The 19,582-nt window shown below is 40.4% G+C and overlaps 1 protein-coding gene across 1 annotated transcript in view; it reads left to right on the top strand.

Moving 5' to 3' along the window:
• The first annotated feature begins 1,673 nt into the window (after positions 1-1,673).
• LOC135699494 (neuroguidin) overlaps positions 1,674-19,582 on the top strand; it is a 104,798-nt gene continuing 86,889 nt past the window's right edge. Inside the window, exons 1-2 of the mRNA XM_065219776.1 lie at positions 1,674-1,920; positions 2,113-2,691. Of these exons, the coding sequence (XP_065075848.1) occupies positions 2,683-2,691 (9 nt within the window). The 5' untranslated portion in view covers positions 1,674-1,920; positions 2,113-2,682. The remainder of the gene's footprint in view (positions 1,921-2,112; positions 2,692-19,582) is intronic.

Genomic DNA, 19,582 nt, shown 5'->3' with positions numbered 1-19,582 from the left:
TCGGTCCCAAGCTAATCGATTCACCCCTCGAAACATAGGAAAAACCAATAACCCCTCATTTTATCTGTCAAACTTTCATAGCGAATCAAAACAAACATTGCGTTGTACTAGAATTTCGACTAGAATAGGGTACGTTAATCGTTTGCTTGGGACCAATAGGCTACTAAAGTGGTGAGTCAATTTAAAATCGTTAGTTTCGTATTGATTGTTGGTTTATCTGTCAAACTTTCATAGCGAATCAAAACAAACATTGCGTAGTACTAGAATTTCGATTAGAATAGGGTACGTTAATCGTTTGCTTAGGACCAATAGGCTACTAAAGTGGTGAGCCAATTTAAAATCGTTAGTTTCGAACACCCCGGGAGCAACTAAACAGCTCCAGTGTAATGCTAATGTACCCCGAAAATTCTGGTACTCTGGTTCTGTCAAATCGAATAATGGTGGAGTAAATTTACAATTGGTCTTATTTTTTTATCAACTTTTTTTTTCCCGTTTTTAAGTTTTTTGTTTTTTTTTTTAACTTTTTATAAAAACATTGATATTTTTTCTAATAGTCTTCCAATCGACTCAGCATGACGGGATCGGAAAATGTCTGTCTATTTATGTGTGTGAGAGAGCGCGTAAGACAATTTTCTTATATGTATTTCTCGGCAACCACTCTACCGAATTGAACGCAACAACAACCAAATGAAAGCTACCATGATTCTATAGAATGTTAATTAATAGACTTTCAATCGATTGACTGGTTCCGGATATATGGACGGAACAAGACCCTAAAATCCGGGAACTAAGTGATGTTTGTCGGCAACCACATAACCGAAATAAACGAAACCCTTTAATCGGGTTACTGCCCAGTGCCCACATAGGAAATAACCATAAAAAGTGCTTAAAAACCTGTGCAGGTTCCGAACTATGTGTCATATGGTTAAACCATTTGGGTTATGGTTCGTGTATGGAACATTTTTATTAGGGTGCTGCTTTCGGGGTAATTTTTAAAAAGAATATCAGAATTTACAGAAATAAGAAGTGCCAGATCACACCATTGGTGGATTAATAAAGTTTTTTTTATTGTGACGTTTATTGAACTATACAGTAATCAATTCTTCATTCTCCACGGAACAGTATCAGTTTAGTAAGTTTTTTACGTAGTGAAATCTTGATCCCACCGAAGTTTTTGGCGTACTGCTCCAGTCGATATTTAAGATAGAAATCAATGCATAATTTGATCAACATATTTCGATGGTTGTTGACAGCATCATGATCTAAAATGTGCAACACCAGTAATACGTCTCACTCGAAATTTATTCTTGGTTTGCTTTCGACGTCCACATGAAGTGAAACAAAAACATGTTTTCTGATGTGAAAAAAGTTGTGCCACCAACGATGGCTGACCCCATTGTTTACGTACGGTGGAGACATCTACAATTTGCAAGTGGGTACGTGAAACTAAGGTTTTCTGTCTAGATGCTCGGGGGGTGGTTTCGAATTGATTGTTGATTGTACCATGTCATGAAATATTTCACCACCTAAAAACAAACCACCACATAGTCCGCTTTACAGCGGCTTCACTGTATACCTCGTGCTCGCCGTGCTCGCGCTGATGGAGAAACGTCAACAATTCGAGCAGTTGATGTTTTTGTTTTGCATCCTCCGCCCGATGTTCATCAGTTCGCGAATCCGTCAAGAGTAACAGTTTCAGATCCAGCGTGGTTCTTCGGTTTGTGTGTTGTGCGCAAGGTTCTCGTTCCACCCAGATTCAAATCTCCCCCTTCTGTGTATTTTTTCGGATACCATATCCTTTTGCCGTGCATCCTGAGAGTGCTGCACACGGACTGCATATATACACGTACACGTTAGTCGTCGTCGGCGTTGTTATCCTTTTCGGTGGCATATTCACAACAGACCGCGGCAAAAAGCATTGTGAGTATTGGTGGTCGGTCGCCGGCTGTGGCAGGTTCGCTGTATGTGTTGTCATTTCCTGACTGATCCTGATCCCGTCGTAGTCCCACTACACACTACTGTTGTGTTGTAGTTGTATATAGGGGGTCCGAGTGTAGAGGTACATGCACGCTTACGCAGAGATTTTTTTCCTCTTCTATTTTCCTATTGTAGATTCGCATTCGCCAAACCAGCCAGCAAAGGGGGAACAATCCGTGGCTAGTCCCGCTCGTCGATTCAATCGTTCTGAAGTTCAAGTGGAAGCAAGACGCGAATTTCCGCGAGTCCTGCGTAAGTACGGATCAGTTTTTTTTATGTTGGATACATACCTGGATACTGTTGGGTCCGGTTTTCAGTGCGTGTGCAGCCGCGGCGGGATTCGAGTGAAAGTAAAGTGATTGTTGGAAAGTGCACCGGGAAGAAGAGTGAAGTTTAAGAAAACTACCAAAGATTTATAGCAACTGCCCCCGGGATCGGATGGATTAAGACGTGTGCTGTTGCACTGACTGGTGGTGTTTTGCTTGTGTGGCGGCCTGCTCAAGGAGCGAAGAGGAAAGAACAAGAAACGGCCAGATAGGGTGTCCGGGCGACCGCTTGCACAAGAACCAAGGGGAAAGTAAACAAAAACGCAACCGAATTGCACTGAATCGGTGGTCGGTTGGACGGTGTGTTCCGGAGGCAATTTGAAGCAGCATTAGCAAACGGCAGAGTAACGACGACAAACGGAGCGAACGCGGCAAGAAGATGGTACAGGTAAGTCGGTCTTGCTTTTCCCTTCTCGGTTGATGCGTTTGGGTGTTTTTTTTTTTCTACTTTCGGGATTCTGCGGCTGGCTGCGGGTTATGTGTTTCATTAATGATTACGCGTGAGCGATTTCGTAAGCTGGTGGAATGGGTGAAGCGAAAAAAAAAAATGATTTTCTGGATAGGTCAGGGACGGAAGGGGGAAATAACTGAAGGGTGTTTCATTTATGATTGAAAGTGGGTTCCTTAAATGCGAAAGAAGGGAGAAGTCGAATTGCGTAGCATTTATGCGTTTTAGGAACGTTCCTACGAGCTCACGGATCTAGCTGATGAATCGGATGGTATTTGAATTTGCAAGTTCTTCTTTTATTTGTGATAAGAGATGAACTAGCCTAAAATGGCTAAAAATCTCTATAATAAAGAAAAAAAAAAAAAAAATTATTTGTGATGGCACGAGTTTTTAAAGGATTAGGTTTCTTATTTAAATTTAATGAACAAATATGACATAATTTTTCTGTGAAGTCAATGAGTTAGGCCTGGGATCATTGACTAATGGTCTACTTAAAGAATGTTGAAACTCTTGAATTAATTCCTGTTGAATTTTGCCCTTTTATTTAAATTGCAAACATTTGAATTTTGAATATTAAGATTTCTTAAAACATTATTTTACTTGGATTGCATCATGGATCGATTTTGGATTGCTGGTTAAAGTTGATGCTGGTACGGTCACCTCCAGGGAATTAACCGATATTTTGGAGAGCATTACAGAGTGAATCCAAAGAGTGTGCTGTAGAACATTGTCAAGAGTAGCAATTTAAAAGGGACTACTAGAAAGCGGTCTAAGATGAACTTTGAGGATATTCTGCTAAGGATATTCTTCAGAAAATACTGTAGAAATCCTGTAAAGAGTTACCCTTGGAACTCTTTACAGGTTTTATACAGTATTTTCCGAAGAAGGGAGTTTACAATATTCCGGACATGGATATGTTGCGAAAATTCGGAAACATGAGAAATTTTCAAGAATTATCAGAAATATTCATAATGCTGAACTTAGATATGTTTTTAAGATTGCGAACTTCGTTAATTTTGATTTAAATCTGGAATCTGATCCAGTCCTTTAAGTGCTTGCACCCACTGACGCCATCGACTGCAGATTTCCTCTGGAATTCACTGATCCCATCCTATCTTGCTTCTCCATATGTCTTGCACCAAACATTTCCCGTGAACAACGTATGCTGCTACTAGTCCCAGTGGATCAAAGGCGCTCATGACAACTCGAAGAACTTCTCGCTTGGTCGGAATCATATCGCCACTCAACAACTGCGCGACGTCTTCCCGCAAGCAAAGTCTGAATGTGAATTCGTCGTTGATGGGCTGCCATCGCATGCCGAGGACTCTTTCGATCCCTGTAGACTTGTCCGTCGCGAAGCTTTTGCATTCGCTTGCAGAACTTTCCCCGACCTGTCGAACAACTTCTTCCGAATTCGACAACCAGTTACGAAGCTCGAACCCAGCCTTTGCATGAACTTGCTTAACCTCTGACGCTATTCGGATTGCCTCTTCTTCGATGTCCCTACTGTCGAGGTAGTCATCGACGTAGTGGTTGTTGACTATTGCTTCGACGGCTTCTGGAAATTCTGTTCTGTTCTCCTCAGCATTCCGGTTATTTACGTACTGCGCCAAGCATGGTGAGCACGTTGAACCGAAAGTGGCAACATCGATCACGTAGACTTCGACTGGTAGTGATGAATCATCATGCCATACGAAGCATTGCGATTGACGATCCCAGGCGCGAATGAGAAGTTGGAAAAACATTTCCCTAACATCCCCTACCACAGCTACCTGTCGCTGTCGGAAACGGTGTAGAACTGACTTGAGGGATGTTAGAAGATCGGGTCCTTTCAGAAGCATGGAGTTTAATGACACGCCTTCCACCTTCGCTGCCGCATCCCACACCATACGGATCTTTCCTGGTTTGTTTGGGTTGATAACCAATTCCAACGGAAGGAACCAGGTTCTCCGCGGATCAAAATTCGTCAGTTCCTCCGGTGTCGCCTTATGGATGTATTCTTTGGCCTCCAGGTCAGCGATGTGTAACTTCACTTTGTTGTAAAGTTCCGCATCTGCAGTCAGTTTACGCTCGAGACACTTAAGCCGCCGCTCTGCCATCGGGCGGCTTTCGGGAAACTCGATACAGTCATAACGCCATAACAAACCCGTTTCAAATCTCCCAGATGGTGTACGAATCGTGGTTTTCTCCATAATTTCCCGTGCCCGACGATCATCATCTGCTTCGACTATCGGTGCGACCTTCACACCAGTACTCTCAACGGTGAAGAACTCCTCGACGAGATCATGTAGTTCACGATTCAGAAGGCGATGTTCTGGTGGATCATCAAGGCTTTCCCCGTTCCCATAGACTGTCCATCCCAGCTTCGTTTTCGTCGCAACTGGCTCCAGAGGTTTGCCGATCCGCTTCTTCAGTGTCACCATCAAGTCGGTATTGTCTAAGCCAATCAGGATACGTGGAACTGCTCCGCTGTAGCTGTTCACTGGTAGCCCCCGAAGATATAGAAATTGTTGTTCCATCTGTTCGAAGCGAAGAGATTGTGGAGGTAGCCCGAGACTTTCAACCGTTCTTATTCGCTCTAACATATATCGCTTGTCACCGCTAATACTGGAGATTCCCAACTGTACTACCTTGGATTCCGATTCCGTGCGGGTAACATTGTTTGTCCACTGAAGGCAAAGGGGTTCAATCACACCGTCCATTCCGAGCTGATCCGCAACTCCTTGCTCCATCAACGTAAACGATGACCCGTTATCCAAGAAAGCCAATATGTCGATTGATGAGTCCTTACCGTACAACCGCACTGGCACAATCCGGAAGAGAGTAGACCGCGAGCCTTCACGGTGCACATTCACCTTCGCAGTTGATTGAGAAGAGATTTCTTTGGTTGCTGGAGTCTCCGCCTTTTCTGAATGCAACAGACTATGGTGCTTTAATTCGCAGCCATTCTGCCCACATAAAGGTGCCTTGCAGGGCCATTTTCCATGGGATGCCAAACAGCGTCGACACAGATGTAGCTGCTGGACCAATTTCCAACGCTCATCGATGCTGCTCTTCTGAAACTTGTAGCACTCTTTCAGCTTATGGCCATTCTTCTGACACACTCGACATGGTTTCGGCTGAACTGGACCTTTTTCCACAGTGTTGACGTTGCGCTTCCATTCACCTTGCACCTTTACTCTATCACCATCATCCGCATGAGCGTTCAGGAATCCCTTTTCTTTCCATTTCGGTTTCTCCGACTTCGAAGCTGCTGATGAGCGTATCGTTTCGAAGTCACTTTGAAACGTGACGTTGCTGGCAGCAGAGACAATTGTCGACAAGAACTCCCCGAAAGCACGCAGATCTACAACAGGAATTCGATGTTGGTGATGAGCCCAATCGAGTTTGGCTCCCGCCGGAAGCTTGGTCACCAGCTCTTGCAACAGAGTCGGGTTCGACAGATGGTTCTCCATACCCAACGAGCACATATGACCACAAAGATTCTGCACTACGAGACAGAAGCTTATAATACTCTCCAATTTGTCAGCCCTTGGTGCGGGAGTGGATCGAACTTTAGTGAGAAGACTATTCACGACCAACTCCGGCCGACCGTACAATGTTCGGAAAGTTTCCATTACTTGCGGGACGGAAGATGGATGCAGAAGTTGATAGCTCACCGCACTAAGAGCATTGCCCTTCAAGCAACGCTGTAACCGCATCAGATTCTCTGCATCAGTGTAGCCACACATTTGGGTTGAGTTTGTGTAGCTACTGAAGAACAAAGGCCAATCCAATGGATTACCATCGAAGTGAGGAAGTTCCTTTGGCACGACATGCCGGGCAGCAAGTTGCTGGGCATTCGGACCACATATCGGAACGTTTGGTGAAACTACTGGCATCCTTGGTGGAACCCATGGAGATGGAATTGGATTAGGGTAACTATGAATAGTAGTCACTATGGGGTGTGGTAGAGGCACACTGGAAGGGGCTGATGAGTGAACAGTACCCAAAGCACTACTTATTCTAACGTGGGAGTTGTTGGAGATTGTTTCAGGGGTCGAATTCAACAATGGTTCCCTGAATCGTGAAGTGGGCACTTGATTTGCCGAAAAAGAATCTAACAGCTGGCTTGACCTACCTTCCCACGGTACCCTACCGTGTGAACTTGAATCAGTTACAGCTGGAATTTGAGTCATCAGAATATCTCGATCCCGGTGGGACCGAAGTTGATTCGCTGACTGATGTTGAAGATCGTCCATCTGTTGCTGCAAATCGAGTATCTGTTGCTCCAGTTTCCTCTGCGTTCGACGAGATTTTGGAGAAAGTCTTCGCAAGTTCCTCTTGTTTTGAAGTTGGTGGAGAGATCAAATCGCTGAATGCAGGTATTGGATTACGAACGGGAGCCGGCAATGTATCGACTTTTGATACTGGAACTGATGCGCCGACCGCCTCGAAAAATTGACCTACTGCGATGGCGTACAGCGAGTTTTCATTCGTATACCTGACCTGTGCTTGTCTCGATGAAATGCTTGTTATGACTGGTGTGGTTGGGTTCCTACTGGTAATTATGCTCCTTGCAGTAGTCCGTTTTGGGATCGTTCCAGTATACGATGTGGTAATTACTGGGACTTCAACGTTCCCAGCACAAGCTGCCATTATCGTTTCTCTCTGGTCTTCCAACCACCGATGAACCGTGCTTTTAGAGCTACGATTACTACGTAGGCTCCTCACACTCACATTGTCGTCACCTTCATTCACGGACTGCAGAAGGTTGTACTTCCTGCCGATGAATTGCCTCTCCAATTCCCACCGTTGCTGATTCGCTTTCCGCTTGCTTTCAAGCTCTTGCTGCATCGATTTTTCTCGTAAAGCCTTCTCCTGCTCCTCAGTTTTCTGTGTGAGCCTCTCCTGGACCCGCTTCTCTTCATCTATACGTTGCATTTGAAGTTCGACCCTTGCTTGAATGGCACTAGTGGTCGATGATTTCCCGACATGCGAGGAGACAGGCGAATGACGATGTAAACACTGGGTACAACAGAAGCTTCCATCCATCACGGCCTCATCAACCCCGACGCAGATAGAGTGATACCAGATTTCACACGAGTCACACTTGACCATCAAACGGTCCGTCACACCTGATCGGTCGCAAGCGGGACATTCGGTTTGCAATGCCGAGTCTTCCGATGCAATGATTCGCACTGAACAACAGGCGCGACTAGTTTCATCCGGCATACACAGTTCGAAAAGCCTAGTGTAAATTTCTGTTCAATATGATGCACACAAATGGAGCGTCATATGACGGATTTCACGCCAACTCGTCTTCGGAGTTGGCAGCACCCTCTCAGAACCTTATGAAACTTTGTGGGTGTGGAGACTTAGCAATTTTAAGCAACTTTGAGTACTTATTTTTTTCAAAATTTATCTCGCCTAACATTTGATAAGGGTCAAAGTTTTTTGTAGATTTTTTTTTCAAATCGATATAGCTTAAAAATGACAAGCCCTACAAAATAGTGATGTATGGCGAACTTTTAGCAAATAATCTGAAATTTTATAAAAAAATTTAAATAAATTAAAAAATTGGTTTCTACACTCTAAAAAAATATATTTAAAAATTAAAAGTCATTTTCCCAAAAATGGTACCCCTCAGATTTGCTTGATATTTTTTCTCATGAAAGGCAATATAATTACCTAACTTTTCTTCATACATCGCAAAGCGGGCGCTTTTAAGGAAAAAAAAGTTGTTCGAACAACAACTTTTTCATGTTAATTTTTTTTTAGCGTGTTTCACTCAAAGTCGAATAGTAATACGCGCACAACCTTATTGAAATCCGTTGAAACTTAATGAGCATAAAGATTTTGACCTTTTGATAATCTGGGCGTGCTTAAAACAAAAATCTAGCCTAACATTTGAAAGGGCCTAATACAGAGGATTTTCCTGCATTTCGAATGGTGTTTTAATAAATGAAAACTCTAGTGTTTTTGTTTAGTGCATAATTTATTTTCCTATAATTCTCCATACATAATTTGAGTTTTTCATTGATTATTAGTCTATCGGAAACAGAGTGAAATTTTTCGGAGTTTCCTTTGAATGTGAAAATCGCTTAGTAGAAATTATGTTTTGAGAAATAGGTACAAAACAATGAAATTTTTGTGTACCAGGTATAGTTTTTACATGACTGAACAGCTCCTTGAGTTCATCGGACATCTTTGTGTATTGATCATTTGATATGAAGCAGAAGTTCAATTTTGTTATGCTTGTATCTGTTTGTTTACCTGCCCAGTCATACAGTTCTTGTGGAGTTGTGATTGTGTTTCCATAATCTCGAGCAAGACTTGCTCTCTTTGCCATTCGTTTGAGAGTTCCTCCAATTGCGTCACATGGGCCTTTCCCATGAGACGTTGCGAAGAAGTGCCATTCTGCTTCCAATCCATACTTGGACTTGAAGTTGCACAAACTGGCAAAAATCTTTTTATTTTTGTAATGAGCCGCTGCTCCATCTGACATGAAAGTAATTTTTGTGAAACTAATAGATTGTTTAATGAAATCTAACAATTTTGATATAAATAATTGAACTGCTATTGTATCATGGGTCAATACTTCTGAAATAATAATAAAGCTTAAATTTTCCAACTTGTTTTCTTTTATGTAGTAAATTTCGAAAGGATGTATCGTAGCTTGATTATTGTTCCAATGATACCCCTGTGCTGAGTTTTGAATAATAAATGAATAATTTTCAGAAAAGTCGCAAATCACTAAAATTTCACCGTTTTGAAGAGAATTTTTTTTATTACTTAGGTAAGATGATTGCTCTTTATGAATAAAATCATGGGTTATGAGCTTTTCAACTTTTTCCGTCTAATATTGAACAAACTCATCTGCAGGTTTAATAATAGTTTCCAAATTACAACGGTCGGTAGTCAACCACTGTTGAAATAAAACTTCTTCCATATCATCTGCTTCTAATACTGATGTAAGTTCCCTCACGATACTATCTGTGGAAATGCATTCTTCACATGTACGATAAAAACAATCTATGGTTCTAGTAGGACTACTGCAAAGTATTTTGTCTGCAATTTCTTTATATGGTAATGCAGCTAAGCCAAAAATTTATGACTTAAGGCACATCGTACGCAATATTTTGGATAGGAAACCGATGTTCCCTTCCAAAATAATGAATACGAAAAGCATTAAGTCATAACTTTTTGGATTAGCTGCATTATCAAAGTTACCTCCATTATCAAAGACATCCCCGTTTACGGTACATCGAAGCCGCATCTGAATTTTCCCCATGTTTGTGGAGCACGAGCTGCATAAACCGCATATCGTACAGTCGTGAAAATTTGATAGATTGTTCACCGAGGTTGGCCTACCAATCGATCAAATTTGTACGATAAGCGGTTCATCCAGCTCGTGCTCTAAAAAAATGTTGAAAATGAAGTTGTATCTTCGATGTACAATCCTTAAACCACACAGTTGAAACAGTTAAAGTTATTATTATTTACCTAGTGTATCATCAAATTCCTGATGTTCTGATTGCTGATGACTTGTTGATGGTTGCGGCTCTTCAAACTTCCGAGCATGGCTTGATTCTTTTCCATCCGATCGCCTCTTTTTCGGGAGAGGTGTCCTATTGTGCACTAAAATTCCACGACACGATTCACAAATACGCATTGTTACATCCAATTGATGATCAAAGCCCCATGAATGTATTTTCTCTATGAGACTTGATGATAAATTACGTAAATTATTGCGGCTGCAATTGGGATTGTTTATGTTGGCACTACATTGCACCCTTTTAATAATCAATTCAGCAGATTTTTCCATTGTTGTATATATAAACACTTTTTCGTTTCAACAACTATGCAGCACTACACTTTCAACAACTATGCACTACAGCAACTATGAGCATTGTTGTGATATCACCAAACTTAAATATTAGATTATGTCGGTAGAAACAGACTGCGGTGCTTTAAGTTTATACCTTATATCTCTCATGTGACTACCTGCGTTGTTATATAACTGCTGTATAGCAGGTAACTTAACGATTATTTTAGGCATGCCTTAAATAATCGTTAAGTTACCTGCGCTATTATATGTATTCACTTGAGAGATGAGGTATAAACATATATGCATATTGCTTACTAATGGACACACCTAATACATAAAAATAAATGAATGATTATTTTTCTAATTAAATTAATCACAAATACATGAATTGAAATCTTTTCATGAATAAAACATACTAAGTGATTTTTACTTAGTTTACCTGTTGATTTAGAACAATTTGAGGGTGGTTTTATAGAAGTTGGATAGAGTGTATGCATATATTATAATACAATCCATCACAGGAAAGTGCAAACCATGCTGAGATGGCTGTTCCTCATTAGAACGTTTTGTTCTGAACTCTTATTGGACGATTTGCAGGTAACTTCTCTGTACCCTTTTCAAATGTTAGGCTAGATTTCGCCCAGATTATCGAAAAGTATACCCATAAAGTTTAATCGAATTTTAATAAGGTTGTGCGCGTATTACTATTCGACTTTGAGTGAAACACGCTAAAAAAAAAATAACATGAAAAAGTTGTTGTTCGAACAACTTTTTTTCCTTAAAAGCGCCCACTTTGCGATGTATGAAGAAAAGTTAGGTAATTATATTGCCTTTCATGAGAAAAAATATCAAGCAAATCTGAGGGGTACCATTTTTGGGAAAATGACTTTTAATTTTTAAATATATTTTTTTAGAGTGTAGAAACCGATTTTTTACTTTATTTAAATTTTTTTTATAAAATTTCAGATTATTTGCTAAAAGTTCGCCATACATCACTTTTTTGTAGGGCTTGTCATTTTTAAGCTATATCGATTTGAAAAAAAATCGACAAAAAACTTTGACCCTTATCAAATGTTAGGCGAGATAAATTTTGAAAAAAATAAGTACGCAAAGTTGCTTAAAATTGCTAAGTCTCCACACCCACAAAGTTCCATAAGGTTCTGAGAGGGTGCTGCCAACCACTGGATGAGTTGGCGTGAAATCCGTCGGGTGAGGATTCTCACCACAGTAAGCGCATTTTATTGATTCTTTGTGGCAATAATCCTCTTTGTGGTTTTCACCACATTTGCCACAACGAGTTTTGCTGCCGCAATGGCTGGCCGAGTATCCCAGCCTATTGCAGTTGGTACAATTATATACCCTCTGTACAAACAACCGCACCGGAAAAAAAGCACCATCAACTTTGACAAAGTTTGGGAGAACTGAACCAGCGAAAGTCACCTGAAATGATTCTGAATGCTGATAAACTTTCTTGCCATCTTGCAAAGATACTGAATGCAGTTGCCTGACATCCAGTCTCTGTACCTGCTCTCCAATTTTCGAGTTTTTGAAGCAACCTCGTTTTAAGTCCTCGACACTCAGACTCACGTCGGAGACTACACCTTCTATCTCCACATCTCGAGAAGGGATTTAGATGTTGTACTCAACACTAAACAGCTCATGTTCAGCAATTTTATTTGCCACATCATAAGTCGGTGCTTCTACACGCAGTTTATTGAATCTCTCCTTATGTACAAAGATTCCCGGATACTTTCGCAGCGAGTCTCTCGAAATGTCGAGAGTTTTCAAAGGTTTATTTTTAGGCCGAAAAAAGACAACCCATGGTCCTTTCGAAGACCGTTGGTAGTATCTAGTTCGCGCAACGTAGGTATCCAGAGACGCCATGAGTGTTGCGCAAAAGCGGTGCACAACCGCTTAAAAAAGAAAGAAAGAAAAAAACCTCCACCAATTAGCATAGCATAGCATAGCATAGCATAGCATATGCGATTGTACAAATCGTGGGTGGCTATATAATGGTCAACTAATACGTTTTGCAGAAAATATCGAGTGTTGACGCAGAAAATATCACTTGGGATTAGTGATTTTCCCCACACAAAAATAAAATCTACAATACAAGCATCGCATTATACACCTGGCCACATCCTTACAATCGCAGGGGAAGGGAGGGAAAGTTAATCCAACATCTACTTAAGAAGGTGCAGGGAACCCACACTACCTTCATAGGTGTCACAGGAAGGAAAGAGTTGTGTTAGTGGGAGGGTGAATGATTTGGCAACTCTATTCGTCAATATAGAGCATTTGATAAATCAGTGACAAAAAATAAAATATAAATAGATAAAATGGAAAGATCTCACCCGATTGGCCTAGAGACTTTGCAGCGTCATCAGAAAAAAAACCTCCACCAATTAATCTACTTAATTACTAGGGGAAATGACGGCTTCGGCATGACAGACTATTTTCGGCAACCCAAATTGAAACACTATTTTCACTGGATTTTCTTAAGAAAACACTTCGCTGAATGCATGCAAACGATTCTTTATGCTTTCAGCTTCAATTTGACTATATTTTTACCACTGAGAAAAAGCAATCTAGCAAGGTTTTCTTGAAATGCAACACACGCACTACAAATTGTAGCTGATTTCGAGTTGCCGATAATAGAACAGCAGATTTACATGCAGTTCAAATGGAACGGTTGCCGAAGAAAAACTGGTTGCCGACAATACTCGCTCTCACTAGAGAAGATTGAAGCTTTGTAAAAGCGTTTCAAAACAGTTTTTGACAATTCTTTCGACTGAAATTGTTAGAGCAGCTGGCAGCAAAAGATTGTAAACAAACCAATACTGCATATGTGTGCGTTCCTTAGAGAAAAAGGCTATAGAGAGAAGGTCGCTGCTTAGGTTGCCGAGAATACGTAAATTCCCCTAGTTGTTAATATTTTGTTGCACAGACAAAAAAAAAAAAAAATCAGAAAAAAATCACTAGTTGCAAGAAGTTGCACCACTATATAGCCACGCACAAAATTGTATAACAAAAGCGCGACAATGGGCTAGAGAAGACTATTGTATAGTATACTTAACACCACTCTAGCACGTCCTTCGTGTAGTGGCATGATGCCAAATCCGGCTAGAAAATCGTCGGACCGTCGTGAGTCTTCAGGAGAGGGAGAAGCCGCTTTTGGAGACACTGTTCCAAATACACCTGTCCATTCATAGTGTTTGCTGTAACGAAAGATGTACTCCGCTTTCCGCAATTACAAATCGCTTGCCAAACTAAGAACTTCTTGGCGAACTTCGACATCTTCTGTGTCCGGAGGTTCTCGGAAACATCATACTTATCCTTGGCAATCACATAAAGGTTTCCTGGTTCTGCACGAAAGTCTTGCTCACATGCAACTTTTTAGCCACATCTCGAACTGAGGCATTCGGTTTCCGTTTATAGGCCCCAACCACGCGTTTTTGATCGTTCTCGTTGACCTGACGGCTTTTTTCCGGATCTTCGCTTCCGACCAACAGTCAGACCTTCTTCGAACCGTTTTATGATACCAGACACCGTGGAATTCGCGATTCCCAACTTTTTTTTCCGATGGCACGATGCGACAGATCCTTAAGAGCCACCCACATTAGATCCGTTTGCGTTGCGTTGACGTAAATTTGACAGTTAGACAATAGATTTAGCTGTCACTTTGCCGTAATCTAATGTGCGTGGGCCTTTAATCTCAAAGTACTCGTGCAAAACTTTTTCGCGCACGCACTGTTCTTTCGGCACCATTTTGAAAACTTTTGCGCACCTGATGAAATCAACCCACAGAGTGTAAACAATACACATTAAACTATGTCTACACAAAATTTCAATTAATGTTACCCAACAGATGAGAAGTTAGAGCAATTTAAGTGTGTGCGGGTTTTAAACAGTACACCCTTTAGACCCGGATCTGACTGCTCAATCTATTGTCTAACTGTCAAATTTCAACGCAATGCTACCAACGAAACTAACAATTTTAAATTGGCTCACTACTTGACTAGCCTATTGGTCCCAAGCAAATCGATTAACGTACCCTATTCTAGTAAGAATTCTAGTACTACACAATGTTTGTTTTGATTCGCTATGAAAGTTTGACAGATAAAATGAGGGGTTAGTGGATTTTCCTATGTTTCGAGGGGTGAATCGATTAGCTTGGGACCGAAGATAGTACCAGAGCTGAGCCAAAAAGTTGAGCACGTTTCTACGGGACCTTCTGGTCTTAGAGCTATGATGCTACGCAAACGGATCTAATGTTGGTGGCCCTTGAGGATTTAGATTGTTGCTTCTACGTAAACGGATGAAATCTTTTCCCATAACCATTGCTGCTCCCAATAAACAGTTGTGATAGTGCTCTAAGAAACCTAATTTGTACACCCCACACGACAGAATTTTCGTCAATAAACCGCCAATATTTTCGCGTCAATGTTATCAACAATATTTTAGTGTGTAAACAATATTTTAACTGTGTCACCTGTCACGTTAAAATCAAACCAATTCGTAGCGATTAGCAATTAACGATTAATTCCGCTAATTTGCTGTTTTATTCCCAAGGATTTCAGCATCTGCTATTCCAGGTCGACGTAAAATGGTCCTGTTTTTTTTCGCTCGCTTAGCATTTTCCAATTTCTCGTCGAGAGGCTCTGCCCTTGCTGTTGGTTGGTTCCAAGTTAGGTTATTGCAATCATTGTGTCATTGTCCCTTTTCCATCATCATCATCATCATCATCATCATGATCAGCCATCATTCTCATCGTGTATCGTCGTCGTTGTCCGACTACTAGTAGTGCTCGCTCGCGCCCGTACTGGTTCTGCTGGCCGGTCGGGGTCCGGCGATTTTGGATTTTGGCTTTGCTTGCAGATATGCGGTGCGATGCCAATGGGTGATGGCAGCGAGAGAAACGAAATCGGAAATCGTCAAAGCGACACGGAAGGATTCTGGCCTCCGACAAGGACACTCTCAGCTGCAGCTATCAACAGCCTATGGGTACGCTCGTTGGGGGAAAAAAGAAATAAAGAAAATACAACGGAATAATTCTGCTAAATGGTTGTTTTGGTTTGGTTCCGGGGAAAGAATTGTTAAACTGAATTGTCCACCATCCAATTAATTAGGTCTTGCTCGTCTGTACAATTTTGGAAAAAGATAGCAATCGTCTTTCTAGGCGAGTTTTCACGAAGATAAAAGGCACACTAACACTGCCTGGTGAGAGAATTCAGAACTAAATTGTTTATCATCCACATACAATCTACTTTGCCGTAGACCTTCTGTCTATTTGAGCAGTCAAGTTTATTCAAGCCTCTAGAAGTCAAATGGTACTCCAACGCCATCTGGTGTGAGAATTCAGAACTATGCTGCTTATCATCCAACATGTCTCGCCCATATCAACTACTTTGCTGAAGACAGCATTCCACTAGAAGTCAGATGGCAATGTGAAGAAAACTGGGAACACGGTTTGGGCCAAATACCAGTCTAGCGAACATGCTACGACGCTGTCAGGTAAACGGTAGAATTGAATTGGAGGAATGTATACAAAAACAAAGTCGTTCATTAGTGTGGAAAATTCTGGATTGCGTTTAGCAAAATTAGCTCATATTTCGGTTGAAAAAATAATCAAAACTAGTTTTAAGGTATCTAAAAGTGCATTTAATCGTATCTGAAAGTGTGTTCAATTGGATATACGGTAAATTTGATCATGCAACTAATAGAAATAATGAACTGAAAACAACATCTTATATCTAGGTTGGCAAGCACTAGTACACAAAACTAAATCTAATATTCTACGATTTCCTAGATCTAGCGACTAGAATTGTGGATAAAAGTCCAGACTAGTAACATTAGTGAAGAAACGTTTTGAGATCCATAAATCACCGCAAATCGCTCGTAGCAAGAGGTGTAGAGAAGAAACTATCTTTTGTAAGTAGAGTGTTAAATTTGTACATCTTAAAACACTAATTTGAATATTAAATTTGCAGTTTGAGCTGCGTCAATCAGCTGCTACAAAACAGTGGTGTAATTTCTTGAAAGTTTTCCGAATAGCACAAATAAGTGATGAACTAGCTTGCCGCTGAAAATCACGATAATAAAGAGGAAAAAATGACACAATAGTGTAGCATGGTGATGAAATTCTCAACTGAACTTGTCCATATTTTTTTTTGCTATGTTCTTCTATCTCGGCATGCTTTCAAGTTTAAGCAAGCAATTGCTCAAAAATGTTCAGGTCTGTACAATTTATACTACGTACAGCTGAGATAAAATAGCAGCGCTTGCCGATTTTCATACAAAATGGTCAACTTTCACAAGATGTAACTTTGTTAACTTATGATCAATTGAGCTGAAACGTTCGCCAAAGAACTACAAATATGTTCAATTTTACGATTACAAAATATTATATTTTTGGAAGTGAGACAGCAGGTAAAATTGTTCGAAATAATAGCAGTTTTTATTTGAAAATTTACGTGCTGCAAAATTTTTTAAACATTTTTAACTATTATGTACATTTATTAATTGGGTATGTTAGAATTTTGAGAAATGTAAAATTTAAAATCTCAAAATTAAGCTGAAATGAAAATTATTAGCACTGCTATTATTTTGAACAGTTTTACCTGGTGCCTCACTTTCCGGCAGATGCTTCCAAAAATTTAATATTTTGTAATCTTAAAATTGAACATATTTGTACGGGGTGTCGACTAACTGGAAAAACCTGGAAAATCAGGGAATATCAGGGAATTCCTTTTTGGACCTGGAAAATCAGGGATTGTCAGGGAATTTCATTCAAAGTCAGGGAAATATTTCTTTATAACAGAAACATATTAACAAGTATGGCTGACTTCGCTACTTCCAAGCGACTTAAGGGGAGGTTTACTTGGATTTGGCTGAAAAACAGTTGAACTTTGGATTTTTTTTTCAGGAGAATGAAAAGACATACGAACTTCCGGTTTCGATAATTATATTTCTCCACTATTCCTGAATACTTGGAAATTTTTTGAAGGTAAAAAAACAAAATGGCGGCTCAAAATGGCGGCTCGCGTGGAGGAGTGTCAGTCAGGTTTTGCTGCAGAACTTCGAGTGCACACCCTCTGGTGGTGAACTGAAATGAAAATTTTATTGTGGTTAAAGTTGATAATATTCCCTATGGCTTATACCTAACTAGAACGAAATCCGACAAAAATTGACCAAATTATGGACATTTGAAAATTTAGTGCTTTTTTTACCCCTTTTTTTCTCACTTTGACCTTGCTTAAAAAATAGTAACTAACAATTTTCCGATTGTAAATCGGATCATTTGTTCAAGCCCTATGCTCTAAGTTGTTATAAAAAATATGGTTTCGAGAAAAACGCGTTTAAAGTTTTTGTAGCGTCCCTCAGCGCGCATGACAAAGGTTCACTCAAAGCGCCATAACTCGCTAAATATGTTTCGGATCGTAAAATCCTTTTGGCCACATATTCTACACACTTGTAGCTTTCATTTTATGCAAAAAAATCAATTTTTTTTGAAAAAATCCAAGTAAACCTCCCCTTAACTAGGGTTAACTACCCCATTTTCGGCCTATTAAGCACAACCCGCACTTAGTCCTTTATGTAGCGTAGTTTAGCACAAAACGGAATTTTATTATTACTGATGGCTTCCATATTTATTTACCTTTCCGTATGTACCGTAAGATTTGATAAAGAGAAACCAATCGTTGAGATATTGTCAAAAGTCTAACACTGCTTCTTGGCGCCAAACTCGGCCTACGGATTCTAAACTCGGCCTAGCGCATTGAAACGCAAATGAGTTCACTTCGGCATATCGGATGAAGATAAAAATTGATTCGGTCGGAGCGCTTCTTTTGTTTTTGGAAATAATGCGTGCAAACCTTCAAATCACGCGTTCTCATTGACTTCGTTCGGTAGCTTTAGCTAAAGTATCGTGTCAAACGCATAATTGACTTGTTAACTCTGAAATAATGGATTTATTTGAAGTTTTCTGCTCGATAGGCCCAAAACGGGCGATTAGTCCGAAGTAGTTCTCTACCCTACTCGTTGTAGTTTGAGGATGATATTCAATTTCAAATTTTAAATTGATTTGCAAAAGTGTGGTTGTTCAACACTTGATGCTGCAGTTTTGCAAGTGGAGCAAAAGTTACTTAAATAAAAGGGTATTTCGATGATTTTGAGCCTATTATAAATTCAGCTTCCACTGGATGTTGTCACATTCCTGAGTTAAACCAAGATAAATATTCAGTTCCGTGGAGGCGTTAGACGTTGTTCGTTGTTGCAAAATTAAGCTGCTTATGGAAATGTGCGTCTCTTAACAGACGTTATATCTAATTGCGTCTGACAAAATTTAATCTTCAGCAGATTCTGCGTCTGCTCGATCCAGCTGTGTCCAACAAAAATCAATTCCTTGAGTGCATTGGAGCGCCTTTGAGTAAATGCAAGAATGATTAAGAGTTAAGCTGGGTTTAGATAAGGCAAGTCATTGCCAGAGTAACAAAGGAGGCCAGAGGAGGAATCCGCCCGCGAATTAGCTTTTGGAATATTATCTAGAAATATGTGAAATGCAGAGTGATCAGTGAACCGGGAAAACCGGAAAAAGCTGAAATTTGAAGTCACCGGGAAAATCTCATGAATTTAGTTGACAAATCTGGAAAAATATACCCCGTCCTCTCTACAAAAATAATAAGATTTCAAGACCCTTGAACAACTACTCGCTAGATGCTCATCTCAATAGAATAAACCTCGTGGACAGCAACATCTGTCGATGTGGAAACGGTTACGATGACATCGAACACGCAGTTTGGTAATGTACGGATAATGACGCCGCCAGAGAGCGACTTTTGAATACCCTCGAGGCCCAAGGAAGACAACCCTATGTTCCTATCAGAGACGTGTTGGCAACCCGTGATCTCTGCTATATGCAGTCCGTTTATGTTTTTCTTCAAATGTCTAGTATAAGAATTTAATTCCTTTTGTCTTTTGTCTCTCTTTATTAGTTTTTGTTTGTCTTGTCCCCCCGTCTCG

The sequence above is a fragment of the Ochlerotatus camptorhynchus genome, unplaced genomic scaffold (genome assembly GCF_037179485.1).
Source record: "Ochlerotatus camptorhynchus isolate MF236.1 unplaced genomic scaffold, CSIRO-AGI_Acam_v1.1 ptg000111l, whole genome shotgun sequence".
NCBI classification, from domain to species: Eukaryota; Metazoa; Arthropoda; class Insecta; order Diptera; family Culicidae; genus Ochlerotatus; species Ochlerotatus camptorhynchus.
Note: the sequence above shows the minus strand (reverse complement) of the source record. Positions and strands in the feature narration are given on the sequence as shown.